Source organism: Erigeron canadensis, chromosome 5 (genome assembly GCF_010389155.1).
Source record: "Erigeron canadensis isolate Cc75 chromosome 5, C_canadensis_v1, whole genome shotgun sequence".
NCBI lineage: Eukaryota > Viridiplantae > Streptophyta > Magnoliopsida > Asterales > Asteraceae > Erigeron > Erigeron canadensis.
The window spans coordinates 9368509-9394277 of NC_057765.1; the positions used below are offsets into that span (position 1 = coordinate 9368509).

Below are 25769 nucleotides of genomic sequence, written 5' to 3' on the forward strand. Positions count from 1 at the left end.
TCTATTCGCTCTGTCTTGCTCACACTGGACTTTTCAAAGTCAATCCTGCTAATACTTTTCAAATAATATAATTCTAATTTTATATCGACATTTTTATCCATCACCAATCTTTTCATTTTTACTTGTATATATATATATATATCTACTACCTTCTGAATAGACATCTTATGACTAACAAAAGATGTAGGAATGAAACAGTAAAATTATAATTTGCCTCAAACAGGACAGAGAAAAGCTTTGCCAAGGATTTAAAAACTAATGTAGTCATAATTTACACATTTATTGTTTAAAAATATCAAAATAAATCAATTTGTTTTGACACCTTACCCAACCCGCCCATTTTGCCACGTCTAGGTTATGATGACGCATGAGCTTAGTTGCTAAGGGATGTCATCGTCGATAGCTTACAAATGTAGTCCCATCAATTAACCCGATTTCCTACACACTTTCCTAGCTCAATTTCCTTAAAGTAATCTCTGCAGATGTAAACATCAAAACATTCATTTTCACTTATTTTCAAGGGACCTTATTAAAAAGTAAAAAAGATAACTTATAGCAGCCACTCCTGCCTCCATTAAACACGACACACGACGAAGCTTCTTTGATAGGCATAGGAAGGTCACTAGGAAAGATCCAAGAGTTATCAAGACGGTATATCAAGAAGAGAAACCCAACTTGCAAAATCATAACCGAAAATGGATACATATGATCCAATGTCAAAGTTCTACAATTATAGATCAGTAGACTCACCTGATATCGATTATGATGTCCCAAACCAGCAAAATTCTGGATTTTTTGACGATTTTCTCCCTTTCGATGATTGGATAAATGAAGATCAAGAACCCATTGTTCCTGAACATCAAGATTATACTGAAGTTTACGCTCCAGCTTTTGTTGATAATGGAAGTTGGTCCTCTGGAGGCACTATTAGCCATCACCTTCATGGAAATAGTAGTGGTAAGCATGCTTATTTTATGATAACATGGTATGCATTTATTCTCGCAGAGTAATTCACACACGTACACTATGAAACATTGAACACATTTAGGGGTGACACGGGTTCACCGTGCACGAAGCCTAATGCCCTTCATGGTGGGAATAGAGATACACACACACACACACACACACACTAAGAAACTTGAACCATTAAATTCTTATCATATGCTTAAATAAGCTTGCATTCGATCTTATTGGCATTTGAACAATTTATGGCCATTGTTATAAGCAAGTTGCATGATCAAGATTGACTAAGAAAATGATTTTGTTATTAGGTGGGACTGGAACTGTACACGCTCAAAAGGGTAAAAAAGAAAAAGTCGCCTTCAAAACGAAATCACAGGTAGAGGTCCTAGATGACGGCTTCAAGTGGAGGAAGTACGGAAAGAAGATGGTGAAAAACAGCCCGAACCCAAGGTACAAGCATTATGTCAGTTGTCATGTCAGATAAAATTATTTACATTAAAGAAGATTATTTGAACTTGTGTTTTGAAGTTTATTATCTAACTATTACGACTTTAAGTTGCTAATGATCGGATAAGAGCTTCGAGTAACAGAAGCACATCCAGACATTACTTTTTAGAGTCCATTTAATTACATCTGGTAATCAGAATTTGTTTTTTAGAACAGTGAAACTAAAAGAGGTACTAACATGGGATAAACATTTCAAACAGGAATTATTACCGGTGTTCAGCAGAAGGATGTTCCGTGAAAAAGAGAGTCGAAAGAGATGTAGAGGATGCACGATATGTAATCACGACCTACGAGGGCATCCATAACCATCAACGTCCTTCTAACTTCTGATAACATGTATCACAATGAGCTCCTGTATGCAAAGGCAGAATAGTTTTTCTAAGCTTACTCACTCGCTAGCTTATTGAAAAGTAGGGAGCATTTTTAAGTTTTCTTTGGAAAGAAGAAAGTTGTATTGCTGTTACTTTTTTCCTTCGACCAGCCAAGATTATGAATCTTTCTAGAATATAAATGATTTTACTTGATGTTATGCATGAAAAGGGCAACTCTTATGCACCATCTTTGTATGTATTTTCTATGTTCAGCTCATTGTTCAGGTCAATTGAACCTGTGTGCATACAAATTTAGTACCATTCTAAGTTATTAATGTTATGTATCTGCATATTTGAACTTGGATAGTTGGATCATAATAAAATAGCGAACATTCCATAAAATAACAAGAAAAGAAGCTACTGTTGTCTAATTCCAAGATTGTGATGTCCTTTTTTGCCTCGAAATAGTAACTTAAATCTTCTTTTTTAGGCAATAATTTAAATGATAACTAAATTTAGTTAAAAGCCTAAAATGAGGATTAAACAAAAATGCTACATTTGCACAGTTTTCTGACAACTTTTACAAACATTACTCTTACTAATGATATAAACAACTGCTTTTGCCTCTTTGTTAATGGGACCATCTCACATGTCACATGCATTTGTAAAATGATTTCAAATGTATCATTTCCATTGAGCAATTATTAATAACGGTTTTACTAATTTAATTCTTAAGTTTAACATAATCATCCCTTACGTCACGTTCTCTTCAACACGCAATACTAACGTGATAAATCACCACGCTAGCCACAGCTGAAAAGTACACATCGCCGCCTCTCTCTATCCCAAAAATGCAACATTTCGTATTTTGTGCTTTGAAATCAATAAATATTTATCCATTTTTAGATGCACTGTCTTTTCTAGATACTTCTCCATTAGCATTAACTTTAAGCATGTCCACAAGTTTCTGTATTGTCTTGTTAAGGGATACTTAGCTGCTCTAAATTACTTATAGCATAATATACATATAAAGATCTCCCAGAGTCAATTATTTATATACACTCCTGTTACCCGATCCATCCATTTTGACACTTCTAGTGCAGACAACTAACCAAGAAACAGGTGTTGTCTATCAGTGAATCTTGAGAATATAAAAACAGTATTATAAATAGTTTACCTAATGTCAAGCTCGAAACACATACATGATATTAATATTACCACACCTGCATGTAACCGCCAGTCATAAATTTAATACTACAAACAGTTGATCAAATTAGAGCAATAACTTACCAGGAAGAAGAGAAATTACATTGAACAATATGTGATAGACCCTGCTAAATATGTACAAAATAAGGTCCTGCAATTATTCACCTTATTTTAAGTTAGTTTATTAGCATAAACGTCATCATTAGAAGCAATTCAATGAAAAACAAATCCATTAGAAGTAAATAGAGTACTATTCAAACAACTAAATATGGTGATTTCTAAAATCGCATCATTTTAAGAAAATGATGTTATATGTGAAAAATAAATAAATAAATAAATAAAATTCAAACTGTATGGTTCTTTATACTGGATCATTCATATGAATTATTCATATGAAGAGAATATCAGGGTTTTTTACATGCGAACTTAGTTCTGACAACTCTTTCCATTTAGCTACTTCACCATGCAAATAATAAGATATACTTCACAGTGTTTCTTTATGTTTCTTTTTCTTAATTGACAGTATAGATTATAGATCATCTCAATAACACAGTTGATATGGTCAGTGGATGTCTTAGGTTTACCTGTCATCCGACTAGATTGCAATTAGGGGAACACAAATGTTGCTTTTAATGAGGGTCGGCTTTTAAACCGATGACACGAACTTGATTAAATTAGAACAGTGGGTCAACACACGTGCTCCTCTCTACTTCAACTAGAGCAAGCACTGGGATGACATCAGGCTCACAGCCTTGTAATGGATATCTAAGCGACATTTGTAGAGCTAAATCGAACTTACCAAAATATCCATATTTTTTATCAGATAATTTTTCAAGAAATAGAAACACGGTCACTGACTTCAGATTTAACATCAAAACTTGGAATATCCAACTTCATGACCTCATCTAATGACATAATACATGTCTAGTATTTCCTCTTCATTACTGTTGCTTGTAGAGGCCACTTTTGATGTTTGATGGAGGGTCTTAGTATATCATTCTAAATTGAACTTTAATCCTCTAAATAAAAGGTATTAAATCTTAAAAATGGCTAGTGAAATAATGATTCCTATAAACATCTTCCCTCGATCTCAACAAATGCTTGTCCATGAATCTTTGGTCTCTGATTCATCAAGTAACATGGGCCCTCATGACATGCTATAAATGATTAAGTTATTAAATTTTATTAAAGATATATGGAAGTAATTTGGAACTAGACATGCAACAATGGATTATTTGGGTAAATCAGTCAGAAAGGTAATCTTTGTAAGGCTCAATACAAGTCATGTCATGTTGACCCAGAACACCTGTCGATCCTATTATATATTTATTTAAAAAAAAAAAAACAGTAAAACATAAAAAATCGTGACAATCGTTTCTTGCAGGGGTGACCTGAAACCTGTATCGACTCTTTTGATACAAAATTATTTTGACCAGTTACCCAACCAGATAATATTGCCAATTTCTGGCCTTCGATGATGCATGAGCTTAGTTACAAATGTCACTGTCAATAATTTACAGATGTAAGTCTCAACATTTTACCAATTTCCTACACACTTTCCTAAAATTCCTTAGAATAATCTTCAGATGTAAACATCAAAGAATTCATCTCCGCTTTTTTCAAAGACCTTAAAACTAGAAAAATAAATAAAATTTATAGCAGCCAATCCTGCCTTAATTAAACATGACATACGACGAAGCTTCTTTGATATCCATAGGAAGGTCACCAGAAAAACCCATGGAAAGCATTATCAAGAAGATATATCAAGAAGAGAAAATTCAACTTGCCAAATCACGATTGCAAATGGATGGATCTGACCCGATGTCTAAATCCTACAGTTACAGATCAGTAGACTCACCTGATATCAATTATAAAGGTCCAAACGAGCAAAACTCAGAGTATATCGATAACTTTCCCATATTTGAGGAGTGGATGAATGAGCATCAAGAACCAACTATTCCTGAACATCAAGATAATATCCAAGTTTATGGTTCGACTGCCATTGATGATGGAACTAAGCGCACTGGAGGCAGTAGCAGTGGTAGCTACCTTCATGGAAATAGTAGCAGTAAGCATACTTATGTCATGATAACATCATATGAATTAATTCATGTATGCTAAATCACACATTAGAGACCATTCACCCTTGAACATTTTAGAGGAAACATAGGTTAACCAAGCTGCCAAGGCTTTAAGGGTGGAGAACCCATATATATTTATTATGAAACTTGAACCCATAAATTCTTATCATTAAGGGATGAACTTTATAAGTTTTCCACCTTTGACCAACATATATTTTAATGCCATTTGACCATTTTAACATTCTATTGGCACTGTTATAATCAAGTGGCATGATCAAGACTGACTAACGTGTTTTTTTATCAGGTGGGACAGAAACCTTGCAGGCTCAACAGGGGGCAAAAGAAAAAGTTGCCTTCAAAACTAAATCACAGGTGGAGATCCTAGATGACGGTTTCAAGTGGAGGAAGTATGGCAAGAAGATGGTGAAAAACAGCCCAAACCCAAGGTACAAGCATTTTGGCACTTGTCAAAGAATAAAACCTTCTTAACCTCAAAGTACGGACTCTAAGAATTAGTATTAAAGCTAATTATATAGAAAAATACAACTTCAAGTAGCCAATGATAAGTTTTCATAATTTGGATAAATACTGCTTCTGATTATGCAAACTAAACTATGTGATGCCACTTCTATTACATATATGGAGAGACTTACCACTCAAATTTCTTTCTTTTTCTTGTCAACTAATAATAATGTCATGATACTACGTCGGGTAGTCAAGAATGAAACTCGAAGAGGTACTTACATCAATATAAACATTCTGAACAGGAATTATTACCGTTGTTCAACAGAAGGATGTCCAGTAAAGAAGAGAGTTGAAAGAGACGTAGAAGATGCACAATATGTAATCACAACCTATGAAGGAATCCATAACCATGAAAGTCCTTCTAACTTCTGATAGCTTGTATCACAATAAATCCTGTATGCAAAACCAAATTAGTTTTTCAAAGCTTACCCATTCTCCAGCTTATTGAGAAGTAAGAAGCATTTTTATGTTCTCTTCGGTTGTAAGAAGAAAGTTATACTGTGGTTACTTTTTTTCTTGGACCAGCCAAGATTGTTGACCTTTTTTAGAGTATAAATGATATACTTGCTATTATGCACTCTTGTGCACTATTATCTTTGTAGGTGGTTGCTATTTTTAGCTAATAGTTCCTGCCACTTGACCCATGTCTAAATAGTGTGGTAAAAGGATATCTAATAAATCATTTATATTTTGCAACCATATATGAATTCCAATTCGAAGTTTAAGTAATGTACTTCAAAACACTTGAGCCTTATATCTTCTATTTTGGGCGATTCAGTTATAGTGAGTTGTTGGTCCCTGTAATGGAAGAAAACCAAAAGTAGTGTGCTAAATTGGTATAAAAAGTTAATTTGCCTAAAATTAGGATTCAACAAAAATAGGCTGTTCATAACTAAGCAATATTCCCCATACAAAATCTACACTGACAAACGATCTCCAGACATATTTTGCAAAGACATGCCTAACTAATCTAATTAACTTCCTAATAATTCAATTATCCACACAAATATATCGAATATATATCATTTGTGTTTCGTATCCATATTTGAACTCAGCTCAAGATATTGTTGTCCAATTCCAAGTTATAGTAAATGTTTGTTTGTAAAACAAAAAACCATCTCACATGTCTCATGTGTTTTCTGTAAAATAATTGTAGATTGAACACTTCCCATAGGCAATTTATAAAACATTTACTCATTTCATTTTGAGTTCAATATTACAGTTACTTACATCACCATTTCTTCTAACCTAGAAAAGAACACGCAACATAAATGCCGCTAGCTACCACGAAAAGTAGGTAACTCCGCTTCTCTCTATCCCAAAAATGCAGCACTTCCTATTTTATGCCTCACAATAAATAAATTAACGCCAATTTTAATAGACCATTCTTCCAAATCTGAAAATTTGACCATTAGCACCGAGTCTGAGCTAGTTCAGAAGTTTCTATGTGGTCTTATTGATGGATACTTCAAATAGTTAAACATTATCTATAACTTAATAAACTTCTTTTTTTCCTGCAGAGTCAATTATTAAGGGGCATTCCCACTACCTGATCCATCTATCTTGGCACCTCTAGTTTACACAACTAACCAACATAGAGATGATATTTATCAAAGAGTTGTGACAATATAATAGCAGCATTGTAAATAGTTTACCGACACCAAACTCAATATGCATACGTGATGTCGTGATTATATATATATATATATATGTATATATATATTATATACATATTACCACACCTGCATGAAGACTGCTAATTATAAATTCAAAACTACAAATAGGAAATCAAAATAGAGCAGTAGTTTACCAGAAATCGGAGAATAACATTGGACAGTATGTGAAAGACACCAGCTAAACATATACAATACGATCCTGCAGTTCTTTGCCTTATTTAGGATAGTTAATCAGCATAAATATCATAATAAGAAACAACAATGTGATCCCAAAAACATATCCATTGAACGTAAATATTTTCTCGAGCAAATGAAGGGGGTAACCGAAATCATATCGTTAAAGGAAATAAGTGAATTTACATGTGACTAATCAAAAATTTCAGCCATTTAACAGTTACATCTACTGGATTCACTTTTAAAAAGACAAACTCCATCCTCTAAATTCCATACGGTATGTTCATTCTTTATACTGAATAGATCACATCAAATTTTAGTTGAAGAGAATATCGGGGTTCCTTACATATAAACTTAGTCCTGACAACCCATCCCATTTAGCTGCTTTACCATGAACATAAGAAGATATACACCACAATGACTCTGCTTGTTTCGTTTTGTTCACTGATAATATAGATGATCTCATTAATGCAGTTGACATGGTCAGTGAATGTTTTTTTGGTTTACCCGTCATCCCACTAGAATGCAACCAGCGAGAACCTGAGTGTTGCTTCTTTTGGGGATCAGCTTTGAAACCTGTGACATATACTTCATTGACTTTGAACCCCGGGTCAACACTTGTGCTCCTCTCTACTTGAACTAGAGCAAGCATTGGGATACCAACAGGCTCATAGTCTCGTAATGGATCTCTAAACAACATTTGCAGAGCTAAAGTGAAGTTACCAAAATACCCACATTTTTTATCAGATGACTTCTCAAAGAACTTTAAGACATGATCACTAACTTCACACTTATCATCAAAACCTAGTGATTCCAACTTTAAGCACTCATCTAATGAAATAGACATGTCTACTAGATCCTCAATGTCATTGCTGCTTGTACAGGCCACGTTTATGCTTGATGGAGAATCTTCAGTTGACATTCCAGATTGAATTCTTAATCCTTCAATTAGAAGGTACTGGATTTTTTCAATAGCTAAAGGAACAACATTTCCTATAGAAACGTACTCTGAATCAATCTCGCAACACATGCTTGCCGGTGTTTCTTTGGCCTCTGATTCATGAAATGATGTACATCCCCTGTGACATTTTATAGATGCTTAAGATATTGCAATTATTAAAAATATAAATACATATAAGTAATTTAACTAATACTAGGGTTGCTAAAATGAATGAGTTGGATAACCAGGTCAAATAGGAAATCTTTGTGGAGGTCAAAACTCAAAACAGGGCACGTCAGGTTTGGTTGACCCGCGAGACTTCTCATCCAATTTTATTATAACTTGCATGTCAAATTTGATTACAAGGATTATAATAATGGGGAAATGTTAGATAAAGCATGCAGTACCTATCTTAGGTAAAGCAGGGGGGGATTATGTAAAATTCAGGGGGAGGTTATGTAAAATTCAGGGGGGCAATGTATGTTTATCAAATTCAAAGGTTTAAATTGTAATTTTATTTAAAGTAGCAGTACCAAAGCTTAGATAAAGTCTGCAGTACGGATCATTTTCCCTATAATAATTAATATATGTCAAAACCCAAAAATGATTTACAAGATTTTATGCATAAGAATACACTTTGATCAACTTGTGATCAGTTCAGCCCATTTGATATATTACTTTTCAACTACTTGTTTGATTTTAGCAGTAAGAGATAAAATATAACCCAAATCAGTTCATTCACAAGTAAATGGTGTAAAGATGTATATTAACTAGACAAAAAGATATTAATGAGTTAGCAACATTGCATCTATCATCGATTTTTAAACATATGTTAGAGTATGTCAACTGGACAATATATACTCTGATTAATATGTATAGGATCTAATAAAGGTGGCAGAATAGGCATACAGTCATAACGGGCTGTTTTTAGCATAATTTGCTTCAGTCAAGCAGCAAACCATTTATTTTTTTTATTTAGACAACTGATGCATCAAAGATTATTACAAAAATATTATCATGTTAAAAATTATAATCAAAATTTTTAAGATGGAATGATTTAAGAGGTTGTAAGGACTATACTACTTTTTGGGAAACCACCAAAGGTTGTCAAGTTGGTTATCAATAGAGTTTAAGGATTGGGCAACGGAGGTCCAAGGTGCTACTACAATCAACCCTTGTTTGGCCATGCTAGTCTCCCATTGGGCAAGCTTATGAATTTAGATGTTAGACCTCATGAATTTAGTAGGCCAGAGGTTAAACACCAGCCTTGCTAAATAAACTTTGAGACACTGTCAACCGATTTGACCAATTCCTTTTAGGCAAAATGAATTTCCATTTGGGATAAACCATACCAGATCTATCCATTTATAAGTATCAAATTGAGCAGGCATCTCTAGTTTCCAACTAAAACATAGTTTACATAAATTCACGAACCTCTCAATAACTTCCATTCCAGACTCAGATGTCCAAACCTCCTGTTGCAATGTCACTCCTGTAAATTCCACCACTGGCATCAAACGGGTTGCCTGTAAAAGCATCTTTTCAGATCCAACCTTTGCCCATTCCATCAATATATCCATACCATTAGATCCCATTACCAGAGGTAGCACAACTGAGTTAGATACTTGCAAAATCAATCTCTCGCCATTTTTAGCTTTTTTGAAAAGTAACGGATTCATGGACCTTAAATATCCGTTTTTGGTCTTCAAAAAGGAGCCCAGCCCGTCCCCAAGAGGAGGCAATTCATGTGGCCTTTCGGGTGAAAGGTAAACCGGACTTCCAAATGCACCAGAATCAGTTCTTGGAGAATTTTGAAATGCCCTCTCATTTAAACCCCATTGTTGCATTAACTCGTCAGTTTCTAAATTCTCAAGCATTTTAGCTTTTCTTCTACTAATCAAAGAGGGTGTCACCCCATAATTATGTTCTATTTTCGCTTCTGGAAATAAAAACGATGAATCAAACATGTTGGTATCATCTTTTTGATCTTCTTTGGCATGGAGATCAAAAACTAAGCTTCCTGAAACTAAAGTTTCCTGCTCAAATTGCCTTAAAAGACGTTCTCTTGGAGACTCAGGCTCACTATCGGAACCAACCAAGTTCATGAAATCATTAACAACAATATCCGTTAGGTCATCTAAGCTACGTGATTTTACAATCTGACCCCCCTCATATACATCTCCGTGCTTGTTGTAATAACCTTCAACAAACTGGTTTTCGTAAAATGGAAAATCAAACTCCTGTGATTCAGATATTGATAGGTTGTGCAAAAATAAATCAAGTTCTTCAGTGGATTCTTCAGTGCACACGTTGTTTTCTTTAGAATTAAGTTCATCAACAACATTCTCACTTTCAAGATCCCCACAAACTTCATCATCAAAAAGGTCAGCCACATCAATCATTTCGATACAAGAGTTTTCCTTGGATTTAGAAAATTCAACACCTGTATCTATAACCATATATTCTTCATCATATACATCATTAGATAATGAATTTAACTCTTTTAAATCACTTGACTTTGCATCATTAAGTAACTCATAGAGAACACTAACTGATGGCCCTTCATTTAGTACAATCCCATTATGAGGTTTTATATCAGATGATGAATTAGACACTTGGAGCATACGCCTCGAGTTACTTGAAACGCTTCCAACCCTTTGAAGAATTTTCCCATTTCCTTTATCCGGAATCTTCCAGATGTTACCAGACCTCAAAAAGCTATCCCCCAATATAGAAAAGCCAAAACTAACATTGATTATAGCACCTTTTGCCTTACCTGTCAGCTTAAAACTGGTTATCCACTTTCCATAACGGTTTTTCTCATCCTCTAACTCCACTAAAGTAAGTGGAAGCAATCGCGTAAGATCAATCCAATGCTTGCCAATATCTAAATTAGGAGCTCCAGCTATAGAAACATAAAGTAAGGAAAGCTTGGGTGCATATTTTGCCACATCATCATGGGGATTGCTTTTACTAACATATACCGAACAACGGTGGGTTAATGTCTCTTCAAACTCTGCAACACCGTCTTTAACACGTATCAAATGGCTTTTCAAAAGCTCGTGTTTTCTTTTCCAAAAAACACATAAGCTAAGGTCGTTAAAGTTTAATGGTAATCCTTCTATAGAATGAATATGAAGAAAAAAAGAACAAGTTAGCTTGTTATTTCTAATATGAGTTAGAGCTTTCAACGGCTTCCATTTCCAAATAGAAGACTTCTTTTCATTCATTAATAAGTCATCATTTACATACTTAGGTGGCTTCGAAGTCTTTGGCGGAGTGTCACTCAAATACAGGGCTTTGCTTATTGCTTCGATATCATGTAAAAGCCTTGAACTTCCATAGTCATCAATGTTTATTTTTGCAGATTCCACATTCGGCATCATCATCTTCAAAAAATTCAACACGTATGAAAAATATATATATATATATATATATATCAATTTATCAATTGGACTTTCAATGTGATTACAAACCTAAGGAAAGTTAGGTTAAATAAGTATCCCTTTTTATAATGTGTTCAAAGTGATTATTGCAACTTACCGAAATGAAATCAGATATTTTGCTGCCTACCAAGTATACTTATATCTTAAAAATGAGTAAGTTTAATAATCTTATTAAATGCGTAAAACGGGAAAGATTTTCCCTGTTCATGGTATCCGTGGAGGACAGGTCTATGACTCGGATTTACGCAGCCTAACTTGGCTATTCCTATGACCGTTCCAAACCGTTTGCCTGGCAATGCCAAGATGTTCTACCTACGGAGGTTGGAAACCTAAGACCTCTAGTGAGGACGTCCAGATGAACTTAATAAAATCATATTAAGTTTTCGTCATAACTTAAAAACAAATTATCAATTTATCATTGCAACAAACTCAAACACAAACACCCACTAATCCTAAAACATACCTACATTTCAAAGACAAAAAAAATCAATACTTTTAAATATCATTATTTGGGGTTTCCAAATTTCAATATTTTCGACAAAAGTAAAACAAACAAAAAAAAAAGAAGAGAAAAACAAATAAAATCAGAAAATGCAAGAGGTTTACTTACAAGGAAGGGCTTGTGGGGGATGAAACAGTTGTGATTATTTGTTTTAATTTCACTCTCTCGATCAGAAAATGCAACCTACCTTTTCTTTTTCAAAGGGTTCTTGGTCGGTATACTTATTTTGTCTTTTATGCTTTTTTTTAGTTTGAAAATGATCAAGTTTATTTGACTTTTTTTGTGTTTTCTTTTCTTCCTTGAAAAACAAATGCGGAAATAGTGAGGCTGTGACTGGCCACAGTGCACCCCTCTTCCTTTGTGTTTTCTATTATTTTCTTTTCTTTATGTGTTACCCTTTTGTTATTTCTAACCAAAATGATATGGAGATCATATTTACACGAAATTTTTTTGATTTTCGTACAGGAATTTGATGGGATAAGTACATTTTCCGTAGGCTACAGGGAGGAGCCAGTTTCAATAATGGGATCCGGAAAGCCCCGCAAAGCCTTCAACGTTGCCTCAAGGGGCTTCTTCTCTCAAAAAAGACATTGGAGGGCGTGAATAATTAGACACTTAAATTTTGAGAAGCAATGTATCCGTTGGTGGTCTACCCCAAGGGGCTTCTTTTGAGAAGCCTTGCTCCAAGATAAAATGGGAGGAAGCCTCTCGATGAGTGGATTGCGACTTGTCAAGAGATGCCCCTATGAGGGGCTTACTTATAAAGTCTTGCTCCCATGAGTCTAAGAATGCCCTGGGGATACCCCTTTTCGGCCTCGGGGCGTTCCGGACGGATATAATGGTTAAAACATTACCGTTTGAATGTCATTGGCATTGCCCTTTTGTCTTTTAGCCTACAACCACCGTTCAAGACCTTCTATTTTGCTGCTGCCATTTTGTCATTTATACAACTTTTGTCACGAGTTACATTTTCTAGCCTATATATATCCTTGAAAATCTACATTTTCTATCTTATATATAAAAAAATTGTATCCGTGAGTTACAACAAGTCTTCACCATTTTTTGTATAGAAAAATACATCCGTAGAGTTCAAACACCCAACCCGATTTTAGCGATCTCAATTTTCCTCACGACCCTGCTTTTATTAGCATGATCAGTGGCATGCACGTCGGATCACCGGTCAAGATGTTTACAGTTATGGATCTCCATCGGGTTTAGGAGCTACACCCGGTCAAATGTTTGGTAAATGTTTGTATTTTTTTTAATTAAATAGGACAGGTTCAAATTAAAAAATATATATATATTTTTTATATTTTTTTAGATAGCCAAATGATGGTTATTACGCCACCGGTTACAACACCAATAGATGATAATGTCGAAGCGGTTCAAGAAACGCAACCTAAAGTTAATGTTTCTTCACCACCAAAAAATCCCACAAGACGAAAGCATAGGAAGAAAATAACTGAGGAGCCGAAAGAAAACCAGAATCAATTGCCTTGGATAAAAGACGAAAGCATGGATTTATGTCGAACTTTGGTTAATGTATCCGAAGACCCCAATTGTGAAAAGTGAATATGGGGTTGATCCCCATCTCACAATTTGTTTTTTTAATCAATAAACATCATAGGGGTCCCATCATTTGTTTAAAATACAAATACTAATAAAATATTTGTGTGAGAGGGATTTCCCATCTAAGTTTAGATGACAACCCCATATTCACTTCCCCTATATATATAAAAATTCTAGAGACGTATCACAGTATTTTATATAAACCATTGCATCAAAGTTGCAGAGGAAGTGGTTCAAAATTCGAACTGTTGTTCAAAAGTTTAACCAAATATACACCCGGATTAGTGGTTTGAACTATCAAAGTGGTTTGTATGACAGCGATTTGATTAGTCGTGCTATGAGCGAGTACGAGTTAAATAATCTGATTTTTGCATTTTTAAAAGAATGGCAGTGCTTGGGGACATGTTTGTAATGAGATGTAGTGGAAAATTGGGATCTGACGGATAGTCATGGTGAGATGAGTTCTAAAAGGTCAAAGACATCTTCTAGTTTAGTGGGTCAGCAAAGCCAGGAGTCAGATGCGAAAGTTGTATTAGACCTCAATGAAATGGCATCAGTCGTTGGAATGGTGGTCGCTGTTTTTTGTTGATGCCGAAAATATGGGCGTCAGTGTAGATTACACTTTCAAGATGATGAAATATTGACTCGTAGGTTAAGTTTATTTAGTATACTCTTTAATTTGTGTGTTAAATATTACTTAGATAGGCAGATACATATATAGACAATGGTGTTGGTGTTGGTGTTGGTGTTGGTTATGAAGGAAGGCGGTAGCTAGTTGGCCATAATGGGAAGGGAGGCAACAGTTTAATTGGATTTTCATGCGGAAAGTTTGTAAAAATGATGAGGTTCTTCATAGATCTTTTTATATTTTACGAATCTTGTATAGAAGAGATCAATGGATGATGAATAATATTAGTTTGACTTTTGATTAAACCTCTAATTCTTTTTTTCCATTAATGTGATAAGATAGGTAGCAATAGCAGCAACAACAACTACTTGTGAAAGGAAAATGGTGTTACAGAACTGGAAAGACACATTCTTATTTTTATTTTTATATTTTTTTTTATTTCTATTTTTTCCTTTTAATTCCATGCATTTTTTTTCCTTTTTAATTAATGATTTTTTTAAATTATGATTTTTGCAATGGTTTCCTAGTACTTAGTGTGTTTTGTTTTTTGTCGAACAATCTTTTCTTTTTTGCAGTTTTGAGTATAGGTTTCCATTGTTTTGTTTTGGTTTTTGTTGTTTTCTTTTTTTTGTCGTATGTGATTTTTTTTTTTCTATCCTTCTCATTTTTTTTAGTGTTATTTGATTTTACTTTTGTGACACTAAAATTGTACTCTTTAGTTTTCATTTTGCAAATTGAAACCAAAACATTTCGTCTTAAATTTCAAACGATTCCTTTTCATTTGCATCCAAAAGTTTTAAATATTGTATTTTATTTGAAAACTTGAATTATTTAAACCGCTTTATGTTGTTTTATTATGAACCAAATGAATACTTCATGATTTTTAAAGAAAGTTTTTAGTTTTTTTAACCCCTATTCATTAATGCGCCCGCTTTAAAAACTGACGTCAACTTTGAGTTAAACTTATTGATTGATTGATGTTCGACGACGTGGTAACAAACCTTTTTGTTGTTATTTTAACAAACTATAGTTCTATCTTAGCAAATGATTTATCCTCTTAAAGATTTGTCAAAAATCTTCCTAAAAAGTTAAAATGGTAACATGTGGATTTTACTAATTTTTTTTTCTTAATTTCATTTTTAAACGATAAGTTTTATCATTGATAAAGATTTTCTAAAGTTGAAAAAAACTTCATAAATGAAGTTGGATGATCTTGACCCTTAAATTGAAATCAACTGTTACAATTTAAAAATAGTTTTTAATTTTTGACTTTTTATCTTAATAAAAGTCAAAATCATCCATTTTAACTTTTGCTTATCAAGTTATTTTTAAAAAAAAGCAAAATTCATCCATTTTAACTTTCAAAAAATGACAATTCGATTATAAAATTCTCATCTTTACTTTGAATTCCTTAATTTGGATAACTGTTGTTCTTATGAACTACCTCGGATTTACTATGTTATAATTATCTATAATATAACTAAAAGAGGGGGTTGGGGTACACTTAGCACCCCTAATCCACATCTTTTAGTCTGATCATCCATCCTTATTAATCATCTATTTTTTTTTAATATTTATCTAAATTAATTTACATTTTTTGGTTTTTCATCACCAATTTAAACTTTAACCCCAATCTAAAACAATTAATTTACACTTTTTGGTTTCCATCACCAATTTACACTTTAACCCAATTTAAAATAATTAACTTACACTTTTTGATTTTCCATCACCAATTTATACTTTAACTCAATTTAAAAATAATTAATTATAGGTTACACTTTTCGAATATAAGAAACTGTAAATTTTTTATTTAACTAAAGTTGAAAAAAAAGGTAAACTATAATCAATATTTATATGGAGTTAACTTTCTATGTATCTTCTTTGGGCGGATAATTTTTAGAGTATTTTGACCGATGGAGTGACTAAGCAGCTAGCAAATTTCCAAGTTGATTTCGGTATATATATTTAATATATTTGAATTCCAATTTTTTAACTTTGATTAAGATATTTTAAGACTACCTGTCCATTGGACGGGTCTGAACACCAGTACTTCGTAAATACTGGGTCCAGTGTCCGTTTTACAGTAGTCTGTTGCTAGATTCCCTCTATTATTATTTCCCCTATCTTATCTTGGCCAACATATATACCAACTACTAGTCTACTACATCTTTCCTTCCTATCTTCTTCTTCTTCTTCTTAAAAACATCATTTTACAGAACAAATTCTTTTCAGAAAATGAGCAAGTTAGTACAATTACCATATGATGCTACAGTGAAACTAATGATGACTTCACTTGAGCGTAATCTGCTTCCCGACACTGTTATCCGCAGACTCACTCGTCTGCTTCTTGCTGGTCGTCTTCGTTCCTGTTTCAAACCCACTTGTCACCAGCAACTTCAAGATCTTTTGGCTTTTGTACATTGTATGTCCTATATATATACAACATATATATCTATGTATATATATATAGTAACGTTATTTTGAGAATTTTATTTTACGAGAACCTTTGAGAACTTTTCAAATCAAGTCTAACCGATGATTGTTTATTACATAAAAATTGTTTTTTTATTGTTTTCTGAATAACTTATGTATAATTTTGAAGTTTATAATTGTGTGGAGCATGGATTATCATCCGTTATACAATTGTTTGGAGATTTGGATTCTTGATCACATGTGCACGAATATTGCTATGATAAATGCTATGATAAATCATACATGTGATCAAGAATCCAAATCTCCAAACAATTGTATAACGGATGATAATCCATGCCTCCACACAAATATAAACTTCAAAATTACAAATAAGTTATTCTATAAACAATCAAAAAACAATGTTCATGTAAAGACTAATCATCGGTTGGGCTTGATTTGAAAGTTCTCAAAGGTTTATAAACTTTAAAATTACACATAAGTTATGCTTTTTATGTTTTTGAAAACTTTTTAAATATTCTATTCATGTGTGTATAAAGAAAGTTGTATTAGTATACAACGTTGGGGAGAAGTAAAGGATTCAATCGTTGGCACGGGCGATTTTAGGATTATTTTGGGTAGTATAGTAGTAAGGGAAGTGATATTCGTACCACTTATTTTGATAGATTTGTCACGACTGTGCATTACTGACTTGTACAGTTGGTGTACAACTTATACAATGTGGTAGATTTATCAAATATAATGATATGAATATTATCTCCCTAGTAGTAAAGTAGATTCGCGCTTCATAAAAAATTGATTTTATGTTGTAAAAGGGCAAAATTAAAGAATTAGAAGGTGTAAAGAAACTTAGGAGTATAAGTTTATGGGCTACTCCCTTTTATCACGGTTTGATTTTTAAGTAAGTGTGAAACACTGGTGGGCTTACATTTTGGGCATTGTGTAGGTAATCGATTAGTTAAAAATTTATAGTAAGTTGTGGTCTTATGATGATATCATTGAATGAAGTTGATTTAGTTTTTCCGGGTTTAGTTTCTAGCATTTATGTTATTGAATTCCACTAATGGTGAATTTGAGTTTGTTAAAAGTTAAGAGTTTAAAATTAAATGTCAAATTCTATGTCTTCACGGGACTAAAGAGTTCATATCTACATACATTGTACTGTATAGTTATAGCCTCCATATGAATGAATATATGATTTACGAAGTTATTGTAAAATGATATATCTTGCAGCTTTAAAAGAAATGCCTATAGCTGTGAAGACAGAAGACGCAAAAGCTCAGCATTATGAGCTGCCTACCTCTTTTTTCAATCTTGTACTTGGGAAGAATTTCAAATACAGGCAACTTATTTTCCTTACCTTTCTCATATGATGATTTCCCTGATAGCTAAAAATTGATATAATATGGAAACATGCTAGATAGAGTGTTAGAAAAATCATATAGAAATTTATGCTTTGAGAGGAATATAATATTTACATTTTGAACACCCTTTTAGCCATACTATAGGTGTCATTGTAGACACATCTAATAAATGGTTGAATGCGGGTTATGAGTTGATTCTAGCGTGCCAAAATGCCAAATGAGTGAACTAAAAGTTTGCTGATAAATGGAAACGAGTGGAATGGGTCAAATGGGTCAATAGTCAACATAGCATATTATAGTGTACAGACCATCTAAATCACTATTTACTCATAATGCTGCAACTAAAACATTGATGATATACAATGTAAAAAGACAAAAAGGTGTCTGACAATCTTTTATGACCCATTAACCAACCCGCTGAACCACTCATTTTGTCCTCTAAGGCATGGTATGGTTCGTTTGTAAAAGACATTTTATGCAGGCTTTCCCAAACATAAAACTTCTTAATTATGCCTTAATATTGAAATCCCTTACCTAAGATAGTGCCTGATTGATAAAAAAAAATTCTTATTTCAAGCAGTTCACATTTAGAACAGAATAATTGACATTGATAAATATTGAAACTAGAGATATGATACCTTTCACAATACCTATTTGACATATTCAACCTTTCACATGATTTCTATTATGGTTAACCTATTTGGCTTTTGAGAGATACGATAGAAACCCGAATCGACCCACTAATAGTTAAGCGGGTCAAAATTTGAACTCTACTTACTTTTTGTTTCTACTTTAGTTGATGTGCTTCATGGATGATCTATTGCAGCTGTTGTTATTTCCATGACAAGTCGAGCACATTAGAAGATGCTGAGGAAGCAATGCTGCAGCTTTACTGCGAGAAAGCACAACTGCAAGATGGGCATACCGTCCTTGATGTTGGATGTGGCTGGGGATCTTTAAGTATATATATTGCACAAAAATATAGTAATTGTAAAGTTACAGGAATTTGCAATTCAGTCACTCAAAAAGCACATATTGAAGAACATTGTGGGTAAGCCCTTAAAATGAACTTTACTTATTTCTGTAATTAAAATCAGTTAATACTTTACATGTGATATAATCGGCAAGACAGGCTAGTAGGATGTGTTGGGAAACATGCTATAATCAGTTTGAGACGGTCAATTTAAGTGCAACCTAAAGGAATTAGGTTAAACCTGAAATCACATTCTCTTTACTTATTAAAGTTTTTTACAAATAACCAAGGGATATGATTACAAAGTAGTTTCATACTTTCATTACAACAATAGCCTAGATCTCGGAATAGATCCATTTAGGAGGTTATATGCATTAAAATTTCCCATTAGGGGACTTTCAACTCATTTGCCCCGTTCAGCCCACTAGACTGGTGCTTGTTTCAGTTAAACTATATTTTTAGGTTACAGTTAACTAAATTTGACTCGTTTACACGTGATTAGGTTAAAAATTGTCAAGCTAATCTAATATATACTTAATATAACTGTAAAAAAATTGTTCGATATACAGGAAACTTAGTCTGAAGAACGTGGAGATCCTTGTTGCAGATGTTAGTACATTTGAAATGGAAGGATCCTATGACCGAATATTTTCCATTGAAATGTTTGAGGTATAAGACACTTTTCGTGCATATCATAATTATGATTCGTATTCTCGATCTTGCTTGATTTCTTGTTGGCTTTTACAGCATATGAAAAACTACAAGGATCTACTTAAGAAGATATCTAACTGGATGAAAGCGGATGGTTATCTTTTCGTTCATTACTTCTGCCATAAAACATACGCTTACCACTTTGAGGTATGCATGCTTGAGCTGTTTTTAACTAATACAATTATTGTTTGGAGGTGTGTGTCCTGGTAGAATCAAAGGAGGCTTGGGGATTTTCTACATCTTTTTCGCTTTGTCTTAATGGCCCTTTAATGTTTTCCAGACAATACATGCTTTTTAAGTCATATTTGGATTGAGCAGATGCTGGTAGTTGGTTTTCAGTTTTCACTTCACTCATCTCCACTCTTCGTGATCAGGAATTTAGAGTGTATGGATTTTGAAAGTGATTATTGATTATTAGTTGGAATAAAAATGGGTTTCGAAACTTGAAACCAGTATTTGGGCGCACTTCTGCTCTTCCAAGTTGTAATAACTAGATTACCATATATTTTATAGTTTGGCAAATTCTGATTATTGAAGGAGCTAATTAGAAAATGACCAAAAGTGGTATTTACTATTAGAAAAGGAGAGATGTTAGGTGAAATGAGAGTAAGAGCTCTCAGCTCTCAAACTAGGTTCACAAATAAGTAATTTATCTTACCTTATTACAGCTGATATGAATCAGATAAGTGAAACACAATATGTTAACCAGATGATATTGTGATGCAGTACGGAAGCAAACAAATGGCTCGATAGCTTAAAGATTAATCAAAGACTACAAAAAGAACCATAAGGCTCAGTGAACAAGGTTCATTATCAAAATAATAAAAACGTCCCCCCCCCCCCCCCCCCCCTTCTCACGTACAAAGGCTATATATATTGGAATACAATCAAATCCAATAAAAGTATAAAATTACTAATAAAAAAAAAGGCAAGTGGATAATCTCTAAACATTAGAAGATATCCGTGTATGCAAATGGAGAAATAATCTCCATAATAATTATAAATGCATAATTTATGTTTTGATGTGTCATCAACTAGATACGATGTCTTTCACACCGCATCATATTCTAAAAAATACTAGCCATTCGGACCCAGAGAAAAAAAAAAAAAACTAGAATATCTAGTGTTGCTTACTGTTGTTGGTATACGATACTTTCTGAGTGGCTCGTGAATTCAAGGTTTATCTTCAATTAAACTTTGACAGTTTATGGCTATTTATGCAGGATGTCAATGAGGACGATTGGATAACAAGGTACTTTTTCAGTGGAGGTACCATGCCTTCAGCGAATCTTCTCCTTTATTTTCAGGTAAGAGTTCCTACAATATAACCCTGTTTTGGTCATTCAAATCATGTTAGCATATGACACAGGCGGTAACTTGTACCCATGTACGCAGTACGCATGAACTGGTTTATCTGGGTAATGTTTTGATTGAACTTGACTAGTAAATTCAAGTAAGCTTAAAAGGAAACAAGCTATATGGATCGAACGGGTCAAAAAGTCTCCCAAATTGTATTATTAACATTTACAACCTTTCTTAAGGGTTTTACCCCTTTAAATGAAACCTATAAAACCTTTTAAATCATTTTAGTCAATAACTTATATGAATTAATATCTATACTATTGATACTATATTATTAAGCAACTAGCATTTATTTAGCATTTCAAGTTTCAACATTTCATCAAAACCAAATTACGTTAATAACTTACACTACTTGCCGCCGCCGCATCGGCGCCGCCACCACCACCACCAATCTCCGCCGCCACCACCGCCGCCGCCACCCGTCACTGCCACCACCGCCGCCACCCGTCACTGCCACCACCGCCATTACATCACCACCTCTGCCGCCACGGCAACGCGCTGGTACCATTCTAGTTATAATAATACAAATTTAGTAATCATGTTTGATTAATTGTTTCTTTATAAATTAAAGAAGGCTGACAAAACAGTGTTTGTGATTAAACCCCACCTGCCCATTTTTTTGCCACTTCTAGTATATGACTTGATGATGGTCTTTTATGGCAGGATGATGTTTCTGTTGTCGACCATTGGCTTGTGAATGGGAAACATTATGCACAAACAAGGTAAATGTGCTCTATTTTCTTTACATTAGTGCCTAAGTTAGTCCGAAATATATATATAGTTTCATACATTTATGATTTGTTGACTTGCCAGACAAAAAGAAGTTCCTTATGATTTCCTGTGTTGTATCTGCAGTGAAGAGTGGCTAAAGCGAATGGACAAGAATATAAAAGCTATAAAACCAATAATGGAGTCAACCTACGGGAAAGATTCAGCAGTCAAATGGACTGTGTATTGGAGAACGTTTTTTATATCGGTTGCTGAATTATTTGGTTACAACAATGGAGAAGAATGGATGGTCACGCATTACTTGTTCAAGAAAAAATGATATCGAGATTTTTATGACCCAAGTATATTAATCATACAACCAAATAAGTCGATATGAAGTGTATCAGAAATAAAGTAAACAGCTGCTGAATCTATTGGGAATGACGATTAACAATGTGATAATTACCAACTGATGTTGGCTGATTAGCTACGGATTTAGGTCGATGTTGTTGGCAGTTTTCTACTAGAGCTATAAGAAGGCATCTGCGTGCTCCTGCTTATTTAGTTGGTTCACAAGCATTTAGGTGTGTAGTCTTGTCTCTGGGCCGCTCAATTGTATTTTAACTGATTTTCGTGAGATCTATCTTATATTGATGTTTTTACTATTGTAATCTATGCTATTGAATAAAGTAGAATAAAGCATCTAAGCTATTATCCCCGGGTTTAAAATCATGTTGTTAACATTTTCAGGTCTTGGATAGTTTGGGTGGTGAGTGGTGACAGGTAACAAGTAACGGCACGAAAACACAAGGATATATGGTAATTGAGGTGGATGTCAACTAATCCACCTTAATCTGCTCATAGGTCTTCAACAGTTCAACTTGAAGCTTTTCTTCCTTGGCTTTGTTTCGTTAAACTCAAAAGACTTGCTATTATGCAACATTAGTAATGGTTTGTATAATTGCTTGCCTCTTCATTAATCATAATATCCCTATATATACAAAAGGCTCTCCACTATTTAGGAAGGAGATAACCATAAAATAAATACAAGTTTTATCACTAAAAATATAAGATTTATCTAATCTAATAAATAAATAAATACAAGATGTATATAATCTATCACACCACCGCAGTCGAAGCTAAAGGAGGCCGAATGCTTTTTGTAAAGATGTCAGCTACTTGATAGCGAGACGGGATATGAAGAATGCGCACAAAACCACGTTGTACCAAATCACGGACAAAATGTATATCGAGCTCGATATGTTGGTACGTTGATGTTGCACCGGGTTTCCAGATAGATAAACGACACTAATATTGTCACAATATACCAAACTGGCCTCTCGAAGAGGTCTATGTAACTCCAATAATAAATTCCGAAGCCAACAAATCTCGGCAACAACATTTGCAACACCACGGTATTCCGCTTCAGCATTAGACCGAGAAACAACCACTTGACGTTTAGATGACCAAGACAATAAATTAGTACCCAAATAAATACATTAACCAGAAGTAGAGCGACGAGTGTCAGGGCAACCAGCCCAAACAGCATCTGTATAAGCACGCAAAGAAAATTTTGTGGAAGATCCCAAAGTAAGACCAAAAGCAGAAGTGCCATGAATGTAGCGTATGATTCGTTTAAGAGCATCCCAGTGAGCAACATACGGAGAATGCATATGCATGCAAATTTGCTTAACTGCATAACTAATGTCTGGGCGAGTGAAAGTAAGATACTAAAGCCCACCAGCCAGACTTCGATATAGTGTGGTATCATCAAAGAGAGGACTCGAAGACACACTTAGTTTAGACTTTGTGTCCACGGGAGTAGTGACAGGCTTACAAGAAGACATACCTGCCCGATCAATAATATCCATCGCATAGGACTGCTGAGATAAGAACATAGTATTGTGATGTTGTGTCACTTGAATTCCCAGAAAATGACTCAAGGTTCCAAGATCCTTCATATCGAATTCAGCAGCTAACTTATGAATGAGACCAACTCGAAGGGCGGCATGAGAAGTCGTAAGAATGATATCGTCAACATAAATAAGTAAATAAGCCATAGCAGAACCACGATGATAGATAAATAAGGAGTTGTCACACTTACTCTGCTGAAAATCAATGGACAAAACAAAATCGGTGAACCTTTGGTACCATGATCGCGGTGCCTGTTTTAACCCATATAATGATTTCTTTAATAAACACACATGATCAGGGTACTCTCGATGACGAAATCCCATTGGTTGATACATATAAACAGTTTCATTTAGATTTCCATGTAAAAATGCATTAGTAACATCTAGCTGATGAATGGACCAGGATCGAGATAATGCAAGAGCTAACACAGTCCTAATAGTAGTTGGTTTAACAACCGGACTAAAAGTCTCCTCACAATCGATACCTACCTGTTGCGCACTGCCATCACAAACCAAGCGAGCTTTATAACGCTCCAAAGTACCATCAAGACAATATTTATGTCTAAACAACCACAAACTACAAAGCACATGCATATTTGTTGTGCGAGGGACTAACTCCCTGTCTTATTTGTAATAAGAGCATTAAACTCAGTAGTCATGGCATTATACCAATCCGGTTTAGACAAGGCTTCAGTAGGGGTTTTAGGCAAGAGGGTAACATGAGAAGCATGGAGATTAAATGGTTGTTTGGGTTTGTAGATACCGTTCATAGATCGGGTGCGTATAGTACGATCAGGTGGAGGAGGGTGATGGTGAGGAGGGAGGTTCAGTGCATCAGGTGGGGGATTCTGTACATCAGGTGAGGGGTTTGGTGCATCAGGTGGGGGGTTTGGTGCATCAGGTATGGGGTTCGGTGCATCAGGTATGGGGTTTGTTTGGGGATGGCCAGGGGTTAGTTGTTGTCTGGGATGACGAGTGTAAAGATGAGTGATAGGCAATTTAGAAATCGTGATGACAGTATGTATATCAGATTGTTGAGGTGTATGTGTGGGGGTGACCGATGGCGATGGTATAGGTGAAGTGATGGAAGGAGATAGCTCTAAGGTAATAGGGAAGATGGATGAGGTTGAGCGAGTGGCAAGATAAGGCCAATCGGAAGGATGAACAGAAGAAGAAAGGAAGTCATAGTTCTGAAGGGACCATTGTGGAGAATTGGAAAAAGGAAAAACCGTTTCATCAAAAATAACGTGACAATTTATGATAATTTTCTTGGTTGCAAGGTCAAGGCATTTATATCCGCGATGATTAGAAGGGTATCCGAGAAAAACACAAGACATGGACCTATGTTCAAGTTTATTGATGGTAGTATGAGGGATTAAGGGATAACACAAACATTCAAACACACGAAGATGAGCGTAAGAAGGACAAGTGAGGTAGAGAAATTGAGTAGGAGACTTAAATTTGAGAAGTTTACTAGGCAGAATATTAAGAATATAAGTAGCTACCTCTAAGGCATGATGCCAATAAGTGTTAGGCATAGAAGATTGAGCAAGTAGAGTTCGGATAATATTATTAATAGTTTTAATTTTTCGCTCAGCTTTGCCGTTTTGAGATGATGTATAGGGACAAGAAAATCTAAATTGCATGCCATGTGTATCAAAAAATTGTTTAAATTGAGCATTAGCATATTCCTTACCATTATCACATCGAAACTGTTTTATTGGACGCTCAAATTGAGTTGTAATGAAAATGGAGAAGTTATGAAAGATGGAGAAAACTT

General features: G+C 34.4%; 4 protein-coding genes across 5 annotated transcripts; 3 read left to right on the plus strand and 1 right to left on the minus strand.

Annotated features, from left to right (window-relative positions):
- Positions 1–550: 550 nt before the first annotated feature.
- On the plus strand, positions 551–2040 carry LOC122599832 (probable WRKY transcription factor 50). The gene is made up of 3 exons (XM_043772420.1): positions 551–957; positions 1272–1413; positions 1671–2040. The coding sequence occupies exons 1-3, from the start codon at positions 696–698 to the stop codon at positions 1798–1800; spliced, it is 534 nt and encodes a 177-aa protein (XP_043628355.1). The 5' UTR covers positions 551–695; the 3' UTR covers positions 1801–2040.
- A 2670-nt stretch (positions 2041–4710) lies between these two features.
- LOC122599831 (probable WRKY transcription factor 50) lies at positions 4711–6124 on the plus strand. The gene is made up of 3 exons (XM_043772419.1): positions 4711–5055; positions 5373–5514; positions 5836–6124. The coding sequence occupies exons 1-3, from the start codon at positions 4725–4727 to the stop codon at positions 5963–5965; spliced, it is 603 nt and encodes a 200-aa protein (XP_043628354.1). The 5' UTR covers positions 4711–4724; the 3' UTR covers positions 5966–6124.
- Positions 6125–7580: 1456 nt separating this feature from the next.
- On the minus strand, positions 7581–12586 carry LOC122599830 (protein PLASTID MOVEMENT IMPAIRED 1-RELATED 1-like). The gene is made up of 3 exons (XM_043772418.1): positions 12440–12586; positions 9818–11772; positions 7581–8522 (listed from the first exon to the last, which is right to left on the minus strand). The coding sequence occupies exons 2-3, from the start codon at positions 11770–11772 to the stop codon at positions 7760–7762; spliced, it is 2718 nt and encodes a 905-aa protein (XP_043628353.1). The 5' UTR covers positions 12440–12586; the 3' UTR covers positions 7581–7759.
- A 4095-nt stretch (positions 12587–16681) lies between these two features.
- LOC122600520 ((S)-coclaurine N-methyltransferase-like) lies at positions 16682–23056 on the plus strand. 2 transcript variants are annotated; one of them, XR_006324058.1, is made up of 9 exons: positions 16682–16950; positions 18192–18300; positions 19149–19373; positions 19865–19964; positions 20043–20153; positions 21230–21313; positions 22032–22090; positions 22224–22660; positions 22827–23056. XR_006324058.1 is itself a non-coding variant. In XM_043773251.1 (8 exons), exons 1-8 carry the CDS (start codon positions 16764–16766, stop codon positions 22414–22416), a joined length of 1068 nt encoding a protein of 355 aa, XP_043629186.1. In that variant the 5' UTR covers positions 16682–16763; the 3' UTR covers positions 22417–22805. The 2 variants fall into 2 exon arrangements, 1 of the variants encoding a protein (XP_043629186.1); XM_043773251.1 differs by lacking the exon at positions 22827–23056 and having other exon boundaries at positions 22224–22805.
- Positions 23057–25769: the final 2713 nt, after the last annotated feature.

Excerpts from the sequence above, each read along its gene's own strand:
- LOC122599832 (XM_043772420.1), top strand. The coding sequence starts at position 696 with ATGGATACATATGATCCAATGTCAAAGTTCTACAATTATAGATCAGTA. Across the intron at positions 958-1,271 it reads CCTTCATGGAAATAGTAGTG|GTGGGACTGGAACTGTACAC; the intron begins GTAAGCATGCTT and ends TTTTGTTATTAG. Across the intron at positions 1,414-1,670 it reads AAAAACAGCCCGAACCCAAG|GAATTATTACCGGTGTTCAG; the intron begins GTACAAGCATTA and ends CATTTCAAACAG.
- LOC122599831 (XM_043772419.1), top strand. The coding sequence starts at position 4,725 with ATGGAAAGCATTATCAAGAAGATATATCAAGAAGAGAAAATTCAACTT. Across the intron at positions 5,056-5,372 it reads CCTTCATGGAAATAGTAGCA|GTGGGACAGAAACCTTGCAG; the intron begins GTAAGCATACTT and ends TTTTTTTATCAG. Across the intron at positions 5,515-5,835 it reads AAAAACAGCCCAAACCCAAG|GAATTATTACCGTTGTTCAA; the intron begins GTACAAGCATTT and ends CATTCTGAACAG.
- LOC122599830 (XM_043772418.1), bottom strand. The coding sequence starts at position 11,772 with ATGATGATGCCGAATGTGGAATCTGCAAAAATAAACATTGATGACTAT. Across the intron at positions 8,523-9,817 it reads GGAATGGAAGTTATTGAGAG|GGGATGTACATCATTTCATG; the intron begins GTTCGTGAATTT and ends AAAATGTCACAG.
- LOC122600520 (XM_043773251.1), top strand. The coding sequence starts at position 16,764 with ATGAGCAAGTTAGTACAATTACCATATGATGCTACAGTGAAACTAATG. Across the intron at positions 19,374-19,864 it reads CATATTGAAGAACATTGTGG|GAAACTTAGTCTGAAGAACG; the intron begins GTAAGCCCTTAA and ends TTCGATATACAG. Across the intron at positions 21,314-22,031 it reads ATCTTCTCCTTTATTTTCAG|GATGATGTTTCTGTTGTCGA; the intron begins GTAAGAGTTCCT and ends CTTTTATGGCAG.